The 19094-nt window shown below is 52.9% G+C and overlaps 8 protein-coding genes across 8 annotated transcripts; 5 read left to right on the top strand and 3 right to left on the bottom strand.

Annotated features, from left to right (window-relative positions):
* The first annotated feature begins 90 nt into the window (after window positions 1–90).
* On the top strand, window positions 91–1673 carry BDZ99DRAFT_54514 (uncharacterized protein). The gene is made up of 2 exons (XM_033726832.1): window positions 91–641; window positions 689–1673. The coding sequence occupies exons 1-2, from the start codon at window positions 186–188 to the stop codon at window positions 1628–1630; spliced, it is 1398 nt and encodes a 465-aa protein (XP_033575345.1). The 5' UTR covers window positions 91–185; the 3' UTR covers window positions 1631–1673.
* A 605-nt stretch (window positions 1674–2278) lies between these two features.
* Window positions 2279–4206, bottom strand: BDZ99DRAFT_445802 (uncharacterized protein; the record flags this gene model as incomplete). The annotated part of the gene is made up of 5 exons (XM_033717942.1): window positions 2279–3037; window positions 3085–3589; window positions 3644–3771; window positions 3830–3940; window positions 3988–4206. 5 exons carry the CDS (start codon window positions 4204–4206, stop codon window positions 2279–2281), a joined length of 1722 nt encoding a protein of 573 aa, XP_033575346.1.
* A 912-nt stretch (window positions 4207–5118) lies between these two features.
* Window positions 5119–6742, bottom strand: BDZ99DRAFT_477901 (uncharacterized protein; the record flags this gene model as incomplete). The annotated part of the gene is made up of 3 exons (XM_033722139.1): window positions 5119–5520; window positions 5573–6517; window positions 6605–6742. The coding sequence occupies 3 exons, from the start codon at window positions 6740–6742 to the stop codon at window positions 5119–5121; spliced, it is 1485 nt and encodes a 494-aa protein (XP_033575347.1).
* Window positions 6743–6855: 113 nt separating this feature from the next.
* On the top strand, window positions 6856–10079 carry BDZ99DRAFT_445806 (urease). The gene is made up of 9 exons (XM_033717943.1): window positions 6856–7091; window positions 7149–7235; window positions 7288–7314; window positions 7363–7746; window positions 7801–8588; window positions 8638–9529; window positions 9585–9644; window positions 9704–9883; window positions 9940–10079. Exons 1-9 carry the CDS (start codon window positions 7071–7073, stop codon window positions 10018–10020), a joined length of 2520 nt encoding a protein of 839 aa, XP_033575348.1. The 5' UTR covers window positions 6856–7070; the 3' UTR covers window positions 10021–10079.
* Window positions 10080–10752: 673 nt separating this feature from the next.
* Window positions 10753–12172, top strand: BDZ99DRAFT_521941 (uncharacterized protein; the record flags this gene model as incomplete). Its single annotated transcript, XM_033725670.1, has 3 exons — window positions 10753–10833; window positions 11165–11560; window positions 11621–12172. The coding sequence occupies 3 exons, from the start codon at window positions 10753–10755 to the stop codon at window positions 12170–12172; spliced, it is 1029 nt and encodes a 342-aa protein (XP_033575349.1).
* A 509-nt stretch (window positions 12173–12681) lies between these two features.
* Window positions 12682–14993, bottom strand: BDZ99DRAFT_534473 (DUF1446-domain-containing protein; the record flags this gene model as incomplete). Its single annotated transcript, XM_033726537.1, has 7 exons — window positions 12682–13459; window positions 13552–13749; window positions 13811–14163; window positions 14219–14491; window positions 14547–14725; window positions 14789–14863; window positions 14918–14993. The coding sequence occupies 7 exons, from the start codon at window positions 14991–14993 to the stop codon at window positions 12682–12684; spliced, it is 1932 nt and encodes a 643-aa protein (XP_033575350.1).
* Window positions 14994–15489: 496 nt separating this feature from the next.
* BDZ99DRAFT_445808 (CoA-transferase family III) lies at window positions 15490–17452 on the top strand (the record flags this gene model as incomplete). Its single annotated transcript, XM_033717944.1, has 4 exons — window positions 15490–15803; window positions 15854–16763; window positions 16816–16977; window positions 17030–17452. The coding sequence occupies 4 exons, from the start codon at window positions 15490–15492 to the stop codon at window positions 17387–17389; spliced, it is 1746 nt and encodes a 581-aa protein (XP_033575351.1). The 3' UTR covers window positions 17390–17452.
* Window positions 17453–17694: 242 nt separating this feature from the next.
* On the top strand, window positions 17695–18667 carry BDZ99DRAFT_464273 (uncharacterized protein; the record flags this gene model as incomplete). Its single annotated transcript, XM_033720271.1, has 2 exons — window positions 17695–17873; window positions 17976–18667. The coding sequence occupies 2 exons, from the start codon at window positions 17695–17697 to the stop codon at window positions 18553–18555; spliced, it is 759 nt and encodes a 252-aa protein (XP_033575352.1). The 3' UTR covers window positions 18556–18667.
* Window positions 18668–19094: the final 427 nt, after the last annotated feature.

A 19094-nucleotide genomic window follows, 5' to 3' on the forward strand; every position in this document is an offset into this window, starting at 1 on the left:
CGATACGCCAAAGAGAACACGCAGCAACATCCCCAAAGAGGAACACGTCGACCACGATTCTGGCTGCTTCCTGCATCCATTTTGGCCATAACCACAGTCCCCTTGACCGCCCCACACCTGGCCAGCCTCTACATAGGTAGCCTGACCTCTCCGACCCCGCCGCGTCCTCCACCACTATCGCCCTCATGGCCGACGACGCCGCAGCAGCTTCTGCGGAAGAGCCGCAGGTCACCTTCAGCGTCAAGTCTTCGAGCGACGCCAAATATGTTCTCACCGTCCCCGCGGCCATCACCGTTGCGGACATCAAGACGAAGCTGTCGGGTGCAGACTACGCCGATCTGCCCGTCGAACGCCAGCGTCTGATATACTCCGGCCGCGTGCTCAAGGACCACGACACACTAGCCAGCGTCAAGATCAAGGACGGGCACACCGTCCATCTCGTCAAGGGCGCCGCCAGCAACGCCCGCCAGAATCCCGCTAGTCACGGCTCGAGCACCACAAACAACACCCCAGCCGCGCCTCAAGTACCTACAAATCTCGCCACAGGAACCGGCCACGATCCCCTCGCGGGCTTGACAGGAGCGCGATATGCGGGCTTCCACGGTCTCCCAGGCGCTGACACGTTCGGCCCAGATGGAGGAGTCAGTCCCCACCACCTTCTTGGACAACACTGACTGACTGCTTATAGATGGGACCTCCAGACCCCTCTCAGATGCTCAGGATGATGGACGACCCAAACTTCCTTCAACAAATTAACGAGGCCATGGAGAATCCCGCGATCCAGAACATGCTCACCAATCACCCCATGCTCCGCGACAACCCCGCGATACAGCAAGCCCTACGGAACCCAGAAATGCGTCGCATGATGTTCAGCCCAGAGATGATGCGCATGCAGCTACAAATGCAGCAACAACAGATGAATAGAGGAGGCGGTGACTTTCCAGCACCCGGCGTCACTGATACCACACCACAGGCGGGCGGAACAGGCGCCAACACTACTAACCCTACCCAGCCAGCTCTAAATCCCTTGGCCATGTTCGGCGGCGGTGCAGGAGGCCAAACCAACCCCTTCGCTTCACTCTTCGCACCTGGCGCTGCTAATCCTTTCGCACCAAACCCCAACTCCAACACCACGCCCGCCACATCGCCCCCGGCCACAGCCTCCGCAGGCCAGGGCACACCCGCAAACCCAACACCCTCGACCCAACCCCCTAGCCCCTTCGCGAACCTCTTCGGCAACGCCGCCCAACCCGGGGAGCAGAACCCGTTGGCCCAAATGACGCAGCAGATGATGCAGAACCCCGACATGATGCGCGCCGCCATGCAAATGTTCGGAGGAATGGGCGGAGGAGCCGGCGCTGCGCCCCCCGCTACTGGCGATGCCGCCGCGAACCCTTTCGCGAACCTGTTCGGTCCGGGAGGAAGCTTCCCAGCAGGCTTCCCAGCGTTCGGGGGAGCGGCGTCGCCGCCACCGCCCGCCGACACTCGGCCGCCCGAGGAGGTCTACGAGGCCCAGCTGAGGCAGCTGAACGACATGGGGTTCTACGAGTTCGAGCGGAATGTGCAGGCGTTGCGGCGGAGCGGGGGCAGCGTGCAAGGCGCGATTGAGCATTTGCTTGGTGGATCATGAGGGATTGCGAGCTCGCGGTGTCGCGTAGGCAGAGGACGAAGGGACGAGATGGATGCGGTGGGCATGAGCATGTAATAGGTACCTTTCTAAGCTTTTCTCTTCCTATCGGCTCGCATTGGCATGGCTGGGTGGATGGCTTGGACGGGTTTCATAGGACGACGCAGCTCGTCGAGGATTAGAATGGGAATACGAGATATCCGACACGCTGAGACAGCACCGTCTAAGGTGCCCCAGTAACATTCCGAGTGTTCGAAACGAGTGCTTTTTGTGTTTTGCAGATCCGAGGTGGGGTATTGAAACATCTCATGCGGTGGTGGAGCGGTGTGCGCACATGTGTTCACTCTGACGAGGCCGGTGGCCCAGCAAGTTTACCGGGGGTTTCAAAGCTAAGGGTCCGTCTTTTGTACGTACAAGCTTGGGGCAGCGGGTTGAGGGACTACAGACGGTGGCTACGAAGTGGCACACGCGCTCGTTCATGCAGGTGCTGACGACATATGAACTATTCCTGATCACTTTTCCTGTCGAGTGCTAGTAGACAGGATACCACTTAGCTCGCATCAACGCCATCTTGAGAAGTACACCACAACCAGATCCAAACCGGCGCCAGAGGCAGCCCCATCACCTACAGCTCCAAAGACCCCAGCTGCCCTACAGATAGCGATCCCTCCACCCCTTTTTCCCCTTGCCCACCTGCACCAGCCGCCAACTGACCTCCACCCCCCGCCCCCGCGCCAGCTCCACCGCATCAACCGAGCTCACGCTCTGGCAGAAATCCGCCCCGATCCACTCCAGCCCGCTCAGCCTGACGCACAGCTGCCTGATCCCCGCGCCTGAAATGCGCGTCTTCGCCAGGTTCACGCGCCGCAGCTCCGGGAACGTCGCGCACACGAAGTCCACCACCTCGTCGTCCGCGAGCGAGTCGGTGAGGTCCAGCTCCTGCAGCGTTGAGAAGCGTGGGTTGGATAGGCAGCGGAGGAGGGCGTCTTTGGAGGCGACGGTGGTGTTAGCGAGGGAGAGGCTGGTGAGGGAGGTAGTGGTGGCGAAGTCGATGTCCGTCTCGTCGTTCACGGCTTTGAGGAGGAGGACGTCGAGGAAGCCCGGGTCGAGGGCGCCGAGATTGCAGAGGGCGAGGGCGGTCAGGTGGGGGAGGTACGTCGCGAGGGCGGCTTGGGTGTTTAGCGCGGTCAGGGGGGAGCTGGTCGTGAAGTGGTTGTTGGAGTCTGAGGCGATGTGTTCGTAGAGGTGGAGGGAGGGGGGGAGGAGGGGGAAGGTAGTCAACGGGTATCTTTGGAGCTTGAGGGACTCGAGGGATTCGAGTGCGGTGAAGTCGGGGTCGGTGGCGGGCCGTTTGTGCCAGTTAGTCAGGGTAAGGTGCTTTAGTTTTGGGGAGCGGGTGAAGAGTTCTTGCTGGAGCAGTGTTAGTGTTTGCTCTAGTTTGGATGCCTGGGGCTTACAAGGTTCAAGTTAATGCTGTACGGGCTACCACTTGCCGGACCTGAGGTCAACACTAGTGTGGTCAGGTTGGGCAGATCAACTTTCCAATCAACTCGCATTCCAGTGCTCTCGATGTTGTGGAACTCCGCATCAGTAAGATTGGGCGTGTGTCGCAGGATTTGGGATACCGCATCCAGAGAGATGTTGGTATTATCACGAAGAATGAGGCGTCGCAGGCTCGTGGAGCACATCGTTACTTCGCAAATCGATTCGCCACCTAGGGTCCCACTCAAAAAGTCGAGAGACTCGAGTGCCTTGCATGTTGTTGCAAGACTACGAAGAGAGTCGACGTGGTTGAATCGATGAATGGTTGCGGTCTTCAGCTTGTGTTGAGACCGGAGGACGCAGTGGCGCACGAATGAGCCCGAGACATTGCGTCGAGCATGAGAAAGATCCAGATCCGTCCAAAGACGAGGTCGGTTGATAAGGAACTGTTTCCATTGCTTGGAAACGCGGAGACATGTTCTAGTAAGGAAGGTAAGCATGAGTTCATGTAGTGAGCGGGAGCAGACAACTAACACCATGTTTCGGAAAGTCAAGTAGCCGATGACCATTTCGACGATTTCAATGGGCAGAACCGAGAACGGATCGACGGACTTTGGAGGTGAGAGCTGTCTAATAAGCTTGTCAAGCATCCCTTGAAGCAGCTTGATATGTCGTTAGCTTTCGTGTCTAGATCCCGCGGGGGCAAAGCGTTGCGCTCACCTTGTAGTTCTCATCGGAGACAAGGACATTCTTGAGGCCATGCTTGTAGATTTCGACTGCAGAATCAGGCTTTTCCATCTTCTGCAAGATGTCTGCAGTGCGAAGATATCCCTACGGGAAGGTTAGCTCGTTCTTCCGGCAACCGAAGGCCGACCTACTCTAGCGTCGCCTTTGTCGAGTTTGATCATGTGGCGGCCATCTTTAGCAGCCATTTTGAAGTTCTGCAGCTTCTCAAAGCTGGCTGCGCGGTTGTTAAGCATGGCGACTGTAGGGATGATCATCAATTCGATGGCTTCTGTGAAAGCATCCACCGCCTTCTGGTACTCCTTATGTTTATAGTACCGCTTTCCCAACTCTTGATACTCCGCAGCAGACATGGTGCGAGGCATCTTGAACGTATAATCAAAAGTCGCGTCGGCGCAGCGCGTGTGGTCGTGATGAGTTGAAGTTGCAGTGGTCAAAGGCCTGTGACGCGACGCGACAGTTCGCTTATTCTTTCCTATCCGAGCATCGTCTTAGAAGAGTGTGGAGTGTTGAGTGAATTGAGGGGGCCAAGACAACGGCTCACAGAGCAACGATGGTAGAAATCCTGTAGCCTATATTCACGCTACTATCAGATATGCTTGGTTGGAGGACCAAATCAGCCAACGGTCATAGAGAACACGAACCGCACACGAAACAGCTGAGGGTCCCTCAGAAGCGCATCATCATGATCAAAGCTCACTGCTAATTTCCTTAGTTATAATCAAGTGTCGACAATTCTGTAGCCTAGATCTTTCAAGCCTGCTTATGATCTGATAGGTCCTACATGGCCCTCCGCTCCATTAATTTCCATGGCCATAGCACATCATCCTCTCGCGACAAACGACTCCCAGAATCAAGACTTCTAAATTGACTGTGGCGCTATAGGCTCTCCATCTCGTTCTCACGAATAGAAAATCAGATAATAAAAGGATTGCCTCTGTAGACTCTGCATAGTCTGCGTTCAAGACCTCGCTAATGATTGTTTGGAGGTTCCATGCCTTTTGTGTCGACCACCACACGCTACCTCTCTGCTCATTATCCCACAATTCTTTCTCTTGGCAGCCTTCACTTCTTGAACCGAATTTGTCTAGGCTGGTGAGATGATGCGGAAAGCTGTAATGATGATCTGTCAGCATGTAGGTGCAATTATTGCGCTCGTGGACCCGGACCTACTCCTTATCTACGTTGCGCAAAGGTATTTCTTCCTAGAAATGACACAGCCCTTGCTGTTCGTAGGTTATCTTGACGGTCTAGATCCGCCCTTCTCATTCGGCGACATATAGTTCTCGTGCTTTATCGTTTGCGGCTTGCTGGGCACCATACTCTTTCAGTCCCGTGCGTGATCTGGTGCGACGAATGGACCTCCGACGTTGGTGATCCTGATAACTTGCAGGCGAGCCAGAGTAGCGGCGTGTGGATAGGTCATGCGAGTTCGCATGCTCAAGCAACACATGAACATTCAGAGTCTCCGGACCTGGTGCCCAGCTGTGTCGACTTGTGGGACTTTTCTGCCTAGGGTCTAAACTCTGTCTAAGATCTGACTTGTCTGATAATCTATGGGGTGTAGCGTTGCTCGATGCTTGTTTCCGAGCCTTTGGGCTTGTCTTTGGCGTTTTAGGACCGTCCGTTTCCTTAACATCACTGACTCCTGCTACTTTCACAATATCCTGTGAATGGATAATTAGTCTCATTCACTTTGCTTTGAAACACTTGACTCACATTTGTTGGGTATACGGTCCCAGGCAAAGCAACGTATTCATCGAGCGGAAGTGGCAGCGTTGCAAAGTTGAAGCCCTTGCCAGGTGTGACTGGATGAAAGAGTTGGCCCACGTCCTCCTTGAAGTCGAAAAGATAGCTGCGGACTGGTTGATACGCAGAGCGATTAATGTACCACTGTGGATAAGATCCAAACCAAGCGTCGACGACAGGATCTACATCGACGCTAAGGTAGATATCCTGGTTCTCATCAGGTTGGTGTACTAACAGAACGAAATCGAACTCTCGAGGCAACCCAGATCTCTGCGTCGAGTTTTCCTGTAGGGTCCAGACCGCTAATGCATCTTCGACATCGTAGTCAGGATTTTCTGCGCGCAGGGTGCGCAGTGAGCCTTGTATGCTCATCATATCATAGACTTTGTAGCTTGATCTGTAGCCGGCGGAGGGATTGACGCTTGCCGATAGAGGAGTCTGTGATATTCCGAGGGAACTCGAGAGGCTGAAATTCCATTGCAAGTTCTCCGGAGATACGGCCCCGTACATAAGTTGCGGCGCATGCCTCAAAAATCTGGGGGATTCTGGAGGTGTATCGTAGTAATACGCTTTTGGATCATGGCCATGCACACCGACCCGTAGTACAGCAGATTTGAAGCGGTGGCTCTCGGTATCTGCAGGATGGAAGACAAAATGAACAGAGACGAAGTAGACGTTGCGCATATGCCCTTCATGCAGGAGTTCAGTCTGATAGTACCCGCGCTGGAGGCGATTCACGTGGGCAGATATGTAGGCATTACCAGGCAGTAGACGCTCATATATGCACTTCTGGCGGACCTGTAGACGCTTGTCGGGGGCATTAGGATCTGTTTTCACCGGCGGAATGCCAGACACAGGAGTACGAGGAGGTGGCGTAGAGTCCGATGGCTGGAGCTGTGGGCCGGCTCTGAACCGCTGCAGATAGGAAGCCATGAAGTAGCAACAACAGCAGAGTAACTAGGAAAGCCCAACAGGATATGGAGTGAACTAGGAGGCGCAGACCGAGAGATGGACATGTACAAAGGGGATGAGGAAGTAAAAGAGGCTGGGGGCTGCTGACAGGGGCTGAGACCAATGATCGACCCCGGAGCTCGACGTCAGCTGCCTCGCATAAGGCACGCCTTCCAGGTCTAGAGGCATTCTGTAGCGCCGGACTCGGTGGATGAGCGCCTAACTGAGACTCAGGTCATTTATCTATCGAAACCTCTCATAACCAGCGTGAAGCGTGGTTGAATGCCATCCTCGAGGTTCGTGGACTGAGTCTAGCTTCGGGGGTAAATGGCATGACGCTGGGTTCCGTTGCCCCGCTCTTATCGGCTCTAGCCACATGTACAGGCACTGCGGGGGTGTCCGATATCTCGATATGCACCACCATGAAGCTCCATCGTGAGACCTTTCACGACCTTGGAATCTCCAAGGACTGGTCACCCCTTATTTTTATCTTGCACCATAGAATCTCGCAGCTATAATGCAGCTCGTGCCTAAGGAGGTTTGCTTCCACCCTACCATTTGCACTACGATGCCTCGCTAACAAAAAGCACCGCAGCTCGACAAGCTCGTGATCTCACAGCTTGGCCTGCTCGCCCAACGTCGTCTCGCTCGAGGTGTCAAACTGAACCATGCGGAGGCTACTGTGAGAGCTCTTCCATTTACAGCTTGTTCGGGCTCGCTTCTAACAATCCCAGGCCCTAATTGCGAGCAATCTTCAAGAGGTATTGCTTTTTCCTGTATGGCGTGAATCTGGCTCAAATTTTTTGTAGCTCGTTCGTGATGGCAACCACACTGTCGCAGATCTCATGTCCATCGGCAAAACCATGCTAGGTCGTCGTCATGTCCTTCCGTCCGTCGTCTCGACTCTCTCTGAACTCATGATTGAGGGGACTTTCCCTTCTGGAACCTATCTGGTCACTGTCCACCACCCGATCAGTACTGATGACGGGGACCTTGAGAAAGCTCTTTACGGTTCTTTCTTGCCCATCCCATCTCAAGACAAGTTCCTACTCCCCGAGACTAGTGTATACGAAAGCACCAAACAGCCTGGAGCGGTTATCGCTGTTAAAGGGGAAGCCGGAACGATCAAGTTGAATGAAGGGCGAAAGAGAATTCAACTTAAAGTCGTCAGCAAGGGAGACAGGCCCATACAAGTACGTATCCTCGTTTTAAAGTAACATTTGTGTCTAAAGCTCATAAACACATAGGTCGGCTCTCATTATCACTTTATTGAAACGAACCCCCAACTTCAGTTCGATCGTGTGCAAGCACATGGTTACCGTCTTGACATTCCCGCAGGCACCTCGGTTCGGTTCGAGCCAGGTGATACGAAGACCGTTACGCTTGTTCAAATCGCTGGTAATCAAATCATCAAAGGAGGAAACGCCCTAGCTACCGGATTCATCCAGAACGCTTCAATTGCCGAGAGCATTATCGAGAAGATTCAAGCAGGAGGCTTCCTTCACGAGCCCGAGCCACTTGGTGATGCAGCACATATCGACATCTGTACTATGGAAAGACAAGCTTATATCAGCATGTTTGGCCCTACGACTGGTGATGTAGTCAGACTGGGTGCCACTGATCTCTGGATCAAAGTGGAGAAAGATCTAACGAAATACGGCGACGAGTGCTCTTTCGGTGGTGGAAAGACGCTGAGGGAGGGCATGGGCCAAGCAGGTGGAAGATCTGATAAAAAGAGCCTAGACACAGTCATCACAAATGCCCTCATTGTCGATTGGTCCGGGATATACAAGGCAGATATTGGCATCAAAGACGGCATCATCGTGGGAATTGGTAAAGCTGGCAACCCTGATGTTATGGATGGAGTGGATCCTAATCTAGTCGTGGGTTCCTGCACTGACGTGATTGCTGGAGAGCACGATATTGTAACTGCGGGAGGCTTTGATTCTCACATTCACTTTATCTGTCCTCAGCAGGCCAATGAGGCTATTGCTTCTGGTATCACTACTATGCTGGGTGGTGGGACTGGACCAAGGTTAGTAAAATCTCCCCTTCAAGATATAGAGGACTAAATGATGATCCAGTACCGGCACGAACGCTACAACTTGTACGCCAGGTGCAACTCACATACGCCAAATGCTTCAAGCCATCGATAGCATCCCACTCAACTTCGGAATTACAGGCAAAGGCAACGACAGTGATGCTGGCCCGCTAAGAGAACAAGCCCAAGCTGGTGTCTGCGGCCTCAAGCTACACGAGGATTGGGGAACCACCCCGGCCGCTATCGATACCTGCCTCAGCGTCTGCGACGAGTATGACATTCAAACTCTTATCCACACCGACACGCTTAATGAATCTGGCTTTGTGGAGCAAACCATCGCAGCCATCAAAGGTCGCACGATCCACACCTATCACACCGAGGGTGCAGGCGGTGGCCATGCCCCTGATATCATTAGCGTCGTGGAGCACGACAATGTCCTCCCGTCTAGTACCAATCCTACACGCCCATACACGCGAAACACACTTGACGAGCATCTTGACATGCTGATGGTGTGCCATCACCTGTCGCGCAATATCCCCGAGGATGTTGCCTTCGCCGAATCACGAATTCGCGCTGAGACCATCGCTGCGGAAGACGTCCTGCATGATCTCGGCGCCATTAGCATGATGTCTTCTGACAGCCAGGCAATGGGGCGCTGTGGTGAAGTGATTCTACGAACTTGGAACACAGCGCACAAGAATAAGGTCCAGAGGGGCTATCTCAAGGAAGACGAGGGGACGGGCGCGGATAACTTCCGCGTAAAGAGGTATATCAGCAAGTACACCATCAACCCGTCCATCACGCAGGGTATGGGCCATTTGATCGGGAGCGTAGAGATAGGGAAGTTGGCAGACTTAGTGGTGTGGAAGCCGGCGAACTTTGGAGTCAAGCCTAAGTGGATTATCAAGAGCGGGATGATTGCGTATGCCATGATGGTGAGTGAATCTGTGGTAAATTCATGATAGAAAAGTGGCAACTGACGTTTTCCAGGGCGATCCAAACGCTTCGATTCCAACGGTCGAGCCTGTCATTATGAGACCTATGTTTGCGGTGAGTCGTGTTTCCTAAAATTTCCTACCTTCTTGAGAGACTGTGCTGATCCACCTTAGACTATGGTGCCGCCTACAAGCATCACATTTGTCTCACAGGCGTCGGTTGACTCTGGAGTCGTTAAGTCATACGGACTGAAGAAGCGCATTGAGGCGGTCAAGAACTGCAGGACCATTGGAAAGAAGGACATGAAATATAACGACGTGAGGCCGAAGATGAAAGTAGACCCAGAGAGATATGTGAGTACTCCATTTGTCAGAAAAGTAGAACTTGGAGCTGACTAGATATCCCCTAGACCGTGGAAGCAGATGGTATGGTGTGCACGGCTGAGCCGGCGACTGAACTGCCTTTGACGCAGGCGTATTTCGTTTATTGAGGAGATATAGTGGGAGATAGAGAGAGGGTAGTAGCAGGGAAACGGAGGCGAAGACTTGGATGGTGAAAAATGGCTTCTTATTATTGTAATTTGAAACAGATCTGAAGACAGGACGAAAGTGCGTGTTGCAATATTCTACCTGGATGATGCATTAATGCTAGGCCATATGAGAGTGCAGAGTGCCTAAAACGTAAGCAAGTCGATAGCCGAAGTATTGCGCTGCACAGCGAGGTGGCAGCGAGAAGGCAGGTAAAAGGCGGCTGGTGCGGCAGGCCGTGCCGCTTTAAGGAGGCCCTAGATGTAGGCCCTAGCCGCCAAAAGGAGCTTGCAGGTCGTTATGATGGCCTTCGTTCCACGAGCTGCTGGCGAGGACGTGAACGCACCACACCTCAAAGCCTGCCCGCAATATAGGCAGTGAAAAGGAAGCCTGGGTCGCATTGCCGGATGCATGCGACTATTCTGTCAAGTGTTCAAAGCCAGCTGAAGGCGTGGCGTGGACATAATTGATCGCGAGAGGGTGGTCGTAACGAGGCCGGGAAAAGAGCCCGTTATTTTGGGGCTGCAAGTTTTCCGACCAGCACTGCTGCCGCCGGTAATTTTGGCGGCCCAGCCGCCTCTTTTACCAGGTGCCGCCCATTCTTCACCCGCTCCTCTCCCCCAACCTCACCAACACCCAGCCCGACCGCCCACCCACGCCAGCACCCATCACTACCACCGCGGCCCATCACCAAAATGGCCAAAGAAAAGGCGAAGGACAAGAAGGATGGAGAGCTGATGATCCCGCTGGAGCAGTTCCGGAGGACGCGCGAGGTCGTAAGTATTCTGTCCTTTTCTTCCTCGAGCTCGCCGTGTTGTTTGTTGTGCGCGGCCATGGAGGTCATCGTCACGATGCGCCCTGCCCTCCTCCACATCCAAGACTACTTGGTCTATCCTACAAGTCCCTGGCCCAGCTTCTCTCCATCGACCTCCGCGCACGACGCGCTCTTACACGCGCGTCGCGGCCTCGTGATCGTCTCCATCTTCTTTGCGCCTCAGTTCCTTCACCACGTCCGACGCGACCTGAGCTGCGCAAAGACCCATTGCTCTTCTCAATGGCACCTCTTTTTCTCCAGTCGTCGACACAAGCTAATTCGTCTCTTTCAAGATGCTCGCAACCCTCAATGACCTCCAGGGCAACCTCCAACAAGTGCAATCCGGTCTCCAAAACATGATCACTGTGTACCTCAGGCACTCCGCGTCTGTCCTAGACGGCAACTCCGGTGCCCTCGAGGATCTCATGCTTGAGGGTCCAATTGGAGCCACTGGCGAGGCCTCCGCACCAGAGAAGAAACGCGGCAGGCCCAAGAAGGACAAGAAGGATAAGGACCCTAACGCGCCGAAGCGTCCACTCACGGCCGCGTTCCTGTATTCTCAACAGGCGCGCGCCATTGTGAGGCAAGATTTGGAGAAGCAGCTGAACCCGGGCGATAAGCTGGAGGGAAACGCAGTCAATCATGAGTTGAATCGGCGTTGGGCCGAGATGCCCGAGGACGAGAAGGAGGTGAGCAAGCCCATTTCCCAGATCTAGATTATTTCCATCACTGCTAACCTGCGTCGCTAGCTCTGGAGAGACTCCTATCGCGACAGCATGAAAGTCTACAATGCCGAAGTGGCCGAGTACAACAAGAAGAAAGGTATCCAGCATAGTGTACCTGCGTTGGAAGGCGAGATTGACGATGCAGACGCGGGCGCCATCCCCTCCGACATGGAGGCCTCTTCCTCTGATGATAGCGACGAGGACTCTCCTAACCGTCCGAAGGCGCCTACTCCCCCATTCGTAACACCGAAGCCCAACAAGCGCCAGAAGGCTGCAAAGACTAACGGAGTGGCGCCGACGCCTATTCTGCCAGCCTCCACTACGACTATGCGTAGCACGGTGCCAATACCAATTCCGCATCGCGCTACCTCTGTTAAACCCCCGGGAACCGCCAGCCCAGCAGTCGAGAACGGAAAAGTCAAGTCTAAGAAGATCAAGGAGAAGGAGCCAAGCCCAGAGGAGTCTAAGAAGAAAAGGGCGCGACGCAATGTTGCTGACGAGGACGAGGGCACTGTAGCCCAGGAGCCGCCCAAGAAGAAAAGAGATCATCGAAAGAAGAAGGATGCGACTGCTTAAGATTCAAGTCTCATGTTTCGCTTCCTGTGCGCCCATTAGCTGCCTCTCTATCCTCTCTACCAGCGGACCCTGCGCTTGTTTGCCATTCGCTTCCAAGATCGTCTTGCGCTGCGTATGCGCTACTGCTTTCTACCTTGTGTTTATCAGGGGATATTTTGGTTTCTTATATCGGTCTTCTGGGTAAAAGGGGGCCGTGTTTGAGGCAACGAGGGGAGGATATACCCGGACGACTGTCTCCTCTGCCTACGATGCCTGTGGCCACGAAATTCTCTTCCTGGTTTCTTTCGGATGCTTTCTGGTGTTCTCGGATAGGTCAGGCCCGCATACTGTTGTATCATAAACGTCTCTTTCTTCAACATATCCCGTGAGTGTCATTTCCAGGAGAAGTGAAGAAGACGTAGCGTTTCGGTAGTCTCTTATGTTTCACGAATCCAACGTCCATCAAATCCACAGTCGCGTCCAGTAACCGTATCTTACTATTTCGTTCCTACAACATCTTCACAACTCACCTACAGCCTCGGCCTCTCTGGCGTTTCCCCGCTGCCCCTCACCTCCAGAAACCTCACCGGCACCTCAACCACGCGATCGCGAATCCAATCCGCCACCCCCTTCCCCAACCCATCCAGCCTGGCACTCCCACTCACCCCCTTCCCCAGAATCCCATAAACAACAAAGTGCACTGCGCAAATCCCCGCGAACTCGACCCGCTCGATATAGTACGCCTCCCGCCAATCTTCGCCAAGCAACTCCTTCATTTTCGAAACAGAGAGGAACGAACGCAGCCACGACCACGCGTCGGGGCGGGCGGAGGCTGGTAAGGAAGAGGGCAGAGCGGTAGGCAGGAAGACGCCGATGTTGAGATTCGCGCCTTTATCACCCGAGCGGGCGAGGGCGATGTCGCCCAACCGCACGGCACGCGTTGGGCCAAAGGCACTCAGCGAGCTCGGCTCACGACAGTCGTACGTCTCCCGCGGCGCGAGAGGCTCGGTCTTCGGCGGGGCTGTCGTCGGGTAGGTCATCCGCTTATTGTTCGGGGACCGGAGGAGCGTGACGGAGGTTTTTAGGGAGCGCTGTGGGTAGAGGGCGGGGTAGAAGGAGAGGTAGGGTTTGGGGAGCGCGAGCCGCTGGTCGCTGGTGCAGTGGAAGCCGGAGAAGTGCTGCATGCTGAATTCGGACATTGTGGCGGCGAGGCCGAGGTTGGTGGCCGGGGAGGAGGCTTCGGCGAAGATGCGGAGGTAGGTTGTTGAGGCGAGTTGGCTCGGGGCGTTGGGGGCGGGGATGCCGACTCTAGGGGGTTGTTAGGTGGTGTTTTTTTCGGGATTTGAGGTGGAGGAGGGGAAAGGGGGGGTTCGGTGGGATGGGGGCCTTGCCTTTGGAACTCTAGAATGTCGAATTTGTCGAGGATGCCTCGTCGTTTCAGCCCGAAGCGGAGCATTCGCTCGTAGAGATCCCATTTCTCCTTCGTGGCGTAGCCGGTCGCGTTGAGGAGGAGCTCGCTCTGGTAGCCGGCGCGGTAGAAGATGGCGAGTTTGGTTGTTGGAGGGGGTGGCGCGCCGCGGATGCCTGATAGTCGGACTCTATTAGGGAAGTTTGTTATAAGTAATCTGGGTAAAAAGGTAAAAGGGAGGCAGGGTCTACCTGTTCTTCCCCACCTGCTCGACTTTTACCTCGTCGAGAATACCCTTGACGTCGCTGTTTAAGTAGATATTCCCCTGCAGTTCGTACAAGAATTGGCACTTCACAGTGTCTTCCGTCACCATTCCTTTTCCGTTTTCGTGTTTGGTGATGATGCAGCTGCCATCCTTCTCAACCTCCGCAATGCCAAACACGAGGTCGTATAAGCTATCCAGGTCGTACTCGTAGAATCCGGCGAAGTTGGAGCCAGTCACGTACGCGCTGCATTCGATCAAGTGGCCCGCAATGAGTGCTCCGGCAAGCCGGTCATAGTCAGTTTCTGACCACGAGTACCAGTACCATGCCGCTCCAATAACCTAGACAGTGTTAGAACTTAGACACATACTCTGACTTCAAGAATGGAAGTCTTACTGGAGACGCATCAGCTACTCTTCCACAAATGATTATATCAGCACCCAGCTCCAACCCTTTCACAATCTCTCTCGCCCCTAAGTACGCATTGGCCGACACTACGGGCCTTGATTCGTCTTCCAGAAGATTGAGAGTGTCTCTCGGAAAGTTGATCTCTGAGTTGACCGAGTCCAAATGGGGAGGAAGGCCATTCTTTCTGATATCTTTCATAACCGAGAGAAAGTTGTCGTCTTCTACATAAGCAACAGTAAGCGAATGTCCCTTCTTTGTGACCTAAACAGAAATATAAGTTCGAGAGACGATATCGGAAGATGGAAATGACACTAACGAGCTCATGGGTCCGCTCCGCCAGCCCCTTTGGATTCTGAGCTCCTCCGTTGATGATGACCTTAGTCCTCTTCTTAGCTAGGATGTCGATGGTCTGCTCAAGACCATCCCATGCTGTCTGCTCATAGCCAGGGTGAGATCCGGCGGTGAAGGCTTCAGCGTTTTCTGCGATATTGACTTCTACAGATAGAGCCTCTGGTAAGCTAATGTTCAAGTTTTGTCTGTAGTGCAGACACTGCGTACCAGCGAGATAGTCTCCAGTGATAAAGTCGACGTCTCCGAGCTCTGCTTGAAGTTTCATGTGATAGCCGGGGTCCGCTAGAGGGATATGGTCAGAATTGGCAGGCCTTAATTAGGTACTTAGAAAACTACCTTTATAGCCAGAGCAATTTGCGATACGGACCGGCCGTTTCCCTCGCTGATCGTTCCATCTTGTCTCATACGACATTGCGAAATCTGTAGTGAGTACAACCAGCTTTGATCAAATTAAATTGAGAATATTGCAATGCTGGAGCGGATATACTCACAGTTATGGCAGAAACCTAATATGCTACAGTTGTTCGATATATAAAGCGAAACAGTGAAACGTTGAACGTATACAGCAACTCTATCCTCGTTCCGAATTTACCGAAGTCCCCTCGGCCTTCAGTAACCATAAAGCTGTGGGTCCATCGGTGGATTAATTCGAGTCGCAGAGCTCGACACGATCTAGCCAATGACAATCCCGCGTGACCTCAACCGAGGCTTCAGATTACAGGTAGTTCTATGCTCGTACGGGCCATAGCAACTAGGATTCGCCCATGATGGAGATCTTCGGGCCTTCTATACTCTTGAGTCCCCTGCAACGTAATTTGTATAAAAGGCTGTTGAATATTCGCGGAAGCAGTCTGGTCAGAAAGACACGGAGAGCGAAAAGTGCTACGGGTACAGATTATTTTATCAAGATGAGCTCGAATGGGATATCCAAAGACACGAATGGTATCAGCGAAGATCCAGCAATTTACTCAGTGCCACAAAAAGCAAAAAAGCTTTTCCAGAACGGTATCCTCAAGAATCCGTTAATTGCACCAACTCTTCCCGCCGAGATTGCGAGTTGCGCCGAAAATATTCACTTCGAAGGAAATGACAAACCTAGCATCCCCATCAATTGGCGGTTCGCAGAAAGCATCGCGTCGTTGAAAGGCTTGGAAGCAGCCATGATCAATGTGCTTTTGAAGAGAAAATACGGCCTAGAACCGCAGAAAGTAGTCATCAACACGTAAGTTACACTTCGAGCTTGCCCTGAACCTACCAACTGACCATTTGTAGCGATCACGCGCAGCTATTCATCATGTCAGCGTTAACTTGGACCATTGATCCTAATGGAGAGAATGTAACCATGGCCTCGGGGCCCAAGTATGATAAGTACATCAGAAACCGCGACCTCCACGATCAAGCACTAGGATTCCATCGTCAGTCAGCCACGAATATCTATCGAACAAAAGACGGCCGGTTCTTCCATCTGCATGGCAGCATGAACCCGGAACCCACATTGAAGAGTCTGGGGCTTCCCGTTCGCAAGGACGTAAAAACGGTAGAAGAGTCTTGGAAACCATTCGAAGAGAAGATCGCGCAAATCAACTCCGAGGATCTCCAGAAGCTTGAATCCGATGAGTGGAAGCAGGCAGGCACGATATGTTGGACAATCGATGAGTATCGCAATAGTGAGCACGGAAAGGCAAACGCTCATATCGGTCTTTATGACATTAAAGACGTCCCTTCACCGAATCAACCAGCCTGCTGGTGGCCTGATTCTGCAGAAACCTCTCCGCAAAGACCACTAGCTGGACTGAAGATCGTGGATCTAACCCGTGTTATTGCAGCGCCTGCAATCACCCGTGGCCTGGCTGAGTTGGGCGCTAGTGTGATGCGTGTCACTGCTCCTCATATCACTGATTTCTCAGCGCTTCATATAGATTTGAATTGGGGGAAATGGGAATCAGAATTAGACCTCCGGGAAGAAGACAACCGGGAAAAACTGCGTGCCTTGATTCGAGAGGCTGATGTCGTGGTCCACGGGTACCGTCCTGGAGTGCTTGACAAATATGGATTCTCTCAGCAATGCATACTAGACCTCTGCAAGGACAGAGAGCGTGGTTTGATCGTGGTGCGGGAGAATTGCTATGGATGGCAAGGACCATGGTCGTACAGAAGTGGCTGGCAGCAGATCAGCGATGCGGTAAGTAAGATTTAATTCACCTGCCTCTCAACTACTGACCCAACTGCGCCAGAACTGTGGTGTATCCATGGAATTTGGACGGGCAATGGGCAACGATGAACCGGTCACCCCTGTTTTCCCGAACTCGGATTACTGCACAGGCGTTTCCGGCGTCGTAGCCATTCTAAACGCAATTCTACGGCGAGGATCGGATGGAGGATCTTATAGCATTGATGTAAGATTCCATGCGCTTGCTTGTTAGTGGATGGAGTGCTAATTGTGACCAGATCGCCTTGAACTACTACTCGCAGTGGTTGGTCAACAGTTGCGGAACCTATTCCCCAGCAGTTTGGGAAGATGTCTGGGCACGCAACGGAAAGCATGTCTTCCGCCATCATCACAACATGGGCTATACGCTTCCACGGTATATTCAGATGCTGAAGACGAATAGCGGTTCAGTGCTTTTTAGGCCAGAGTTTTTTGAGGACCGGAAAAATGAGGCGCTAGGGAAGTCAGTCCGGACAGTCGCGCCGGTTTTGAGATTTCCGGATGGTCCCGTCCAGTTGAGGTATAATATTGGGACGCGTTCGAACGGAGTGGACAAGCCATACTGGCCACAGAATTTGATGACAGAAATTGTGGCGTAGAATATCTTTGTCGAAAAGGCTGCATCAACCTTCAACAGGCGAGGGCAGTTAAGAGCCGAACGCGATTTTGCATTCACCAATATTGTACCTGGGTAGATACTTGTAGGTCAATAGAAGTATACCTTTAGGTTTAGCTCATGAGTCAGCTACCTAATCTCACTTTCCTGAATGGCATCATCCCTCCCCGGCCACACCGGCGATGGATTTTCGCTTGTGAGTAGACCATGTAGTGAGTCAGAGCAGACAGCAGGACACTATAAGAGCCGAAGGAAGATACCGAAGGGAGGATATACCTTTCAAAGTACATGCTTACTAGGACGATAGACCGCTTCATTTACACACCCTACTTCGGATCAATGGAATCGCCAACAACTATAACGACACCGCGGTTGCGGCTGACTCACATTACAGGAGTGGAGAGCGGCTCTATAGCGTTGTCCGATCTTCATTGTGTTTGGGGCAACGAGATCGCTACTAAGTGGAAGTATGTACGAGCCATTTTCTCTGATTTCAGATTCGTCCGAGCTATTTCTAGTAATTCAAGAACGTCTTGTTCGACGATAAGTCGGGACTGACTTCGTTATAGCATCCACGGGTCCTGCAAGACGTTGTCAGAAACCGAAGAACGGGCAAGAACAATCTTGAAGAAGGCGCAAGACTACTTCATTGTCCACAGAAAGGTTCCTGGCCAGCATCTGGAAGTCGCGGAAGGCAAAGATGCAGCGCCTTCGGAATCCAACTACACCTGGGAGGCAATTGGAATGATCAACCTAGTCCGATCTGAAAAGCCAGATCTGGATCCATTGCCAATCCCAGATTCAAAGCTCCAGCGAGATTCACAGGATTCCGATGAGTCTGCAAAGCTCCCAGCGGTTCAGACGAGGAGTATCGGTTATATGTACCGAGAAGAGGCGTGGGGCAAAGGATATGGGATGGAAGCAGCTGCTGCTCTACTCAATCACTTTCGTCAGGCAGCATCCCGCATGGACAGCCCGACTTTGGTATACGTGGAAGCTGGAGTTGATCCCTCCAACACTGGAAGCCTACGTATTTTAGAGAAGCTCAGATTCCAAAAAGTCGGGCTGAATGTTATTGCAGATGAGAAGGTGTTTCTGGCTGGGGAATGGAGACAGAACGAATATCCAATTTATGGCCTATACCTCTGAAGATAGCGACCAATAGCCGTCCTCCTGGGTGTACAACAGTCAGTTTCTGGATTTCTATCTTCCGCTAAAACATTGTATTCATTAGACTATGTTGTTCGCACCTAATTTCCAATGTGCATGTCTTGCTCACCGCGGAGAATCCCAGTTCTGCTGTTTCAACACCCCAATGTGCACACTTCCCCACCCGGGCTGCTCACGTGACCCTGCGACGCTGTGTCGGAGTTCGGCTCAGTCCCAGCTCAGCTTCGGCTCAGGTCTCCTCAGGTCTGCTCACCCTTGCTCACCCGCTGCAGCACCAAGTGCGAAATGGAAGAGAAGCTTCGCGAACTTTTTTGGTGGAGCTGGTCCGAGCGCTAATCAGAGATGTTGAAGTTGCCAGACTGCCAAGGCCAACCAATCCCTTCCCTAACTCGCCATTCACAATCCTGCTGCGACGAGTTTCAGCGCCTAGGTACACTCGCTACCGATGCTGGGGTTTGCGTGGACTTCATCTTTCATTGTCAAGCTCATGGCAAAAGCGCCCTAGTGGAGGGGAGTTG

Source organism: Mytilinidion resinicola, assembly GCF_010093595.1.
Source record: "Mytilinidion resinicola strain CBS 304.34 unplaced genomic scaffold BDZ99scaffold_12, whole genome shotgun sequence".
NCBI classification, from domain to species: Eukaryota; Fungi; Ascomycota; class Dothideomycetes; order Mytilinidiales; family Mytilinidiaceae; genus Mytilinidion; species Mytilinidion resinicola.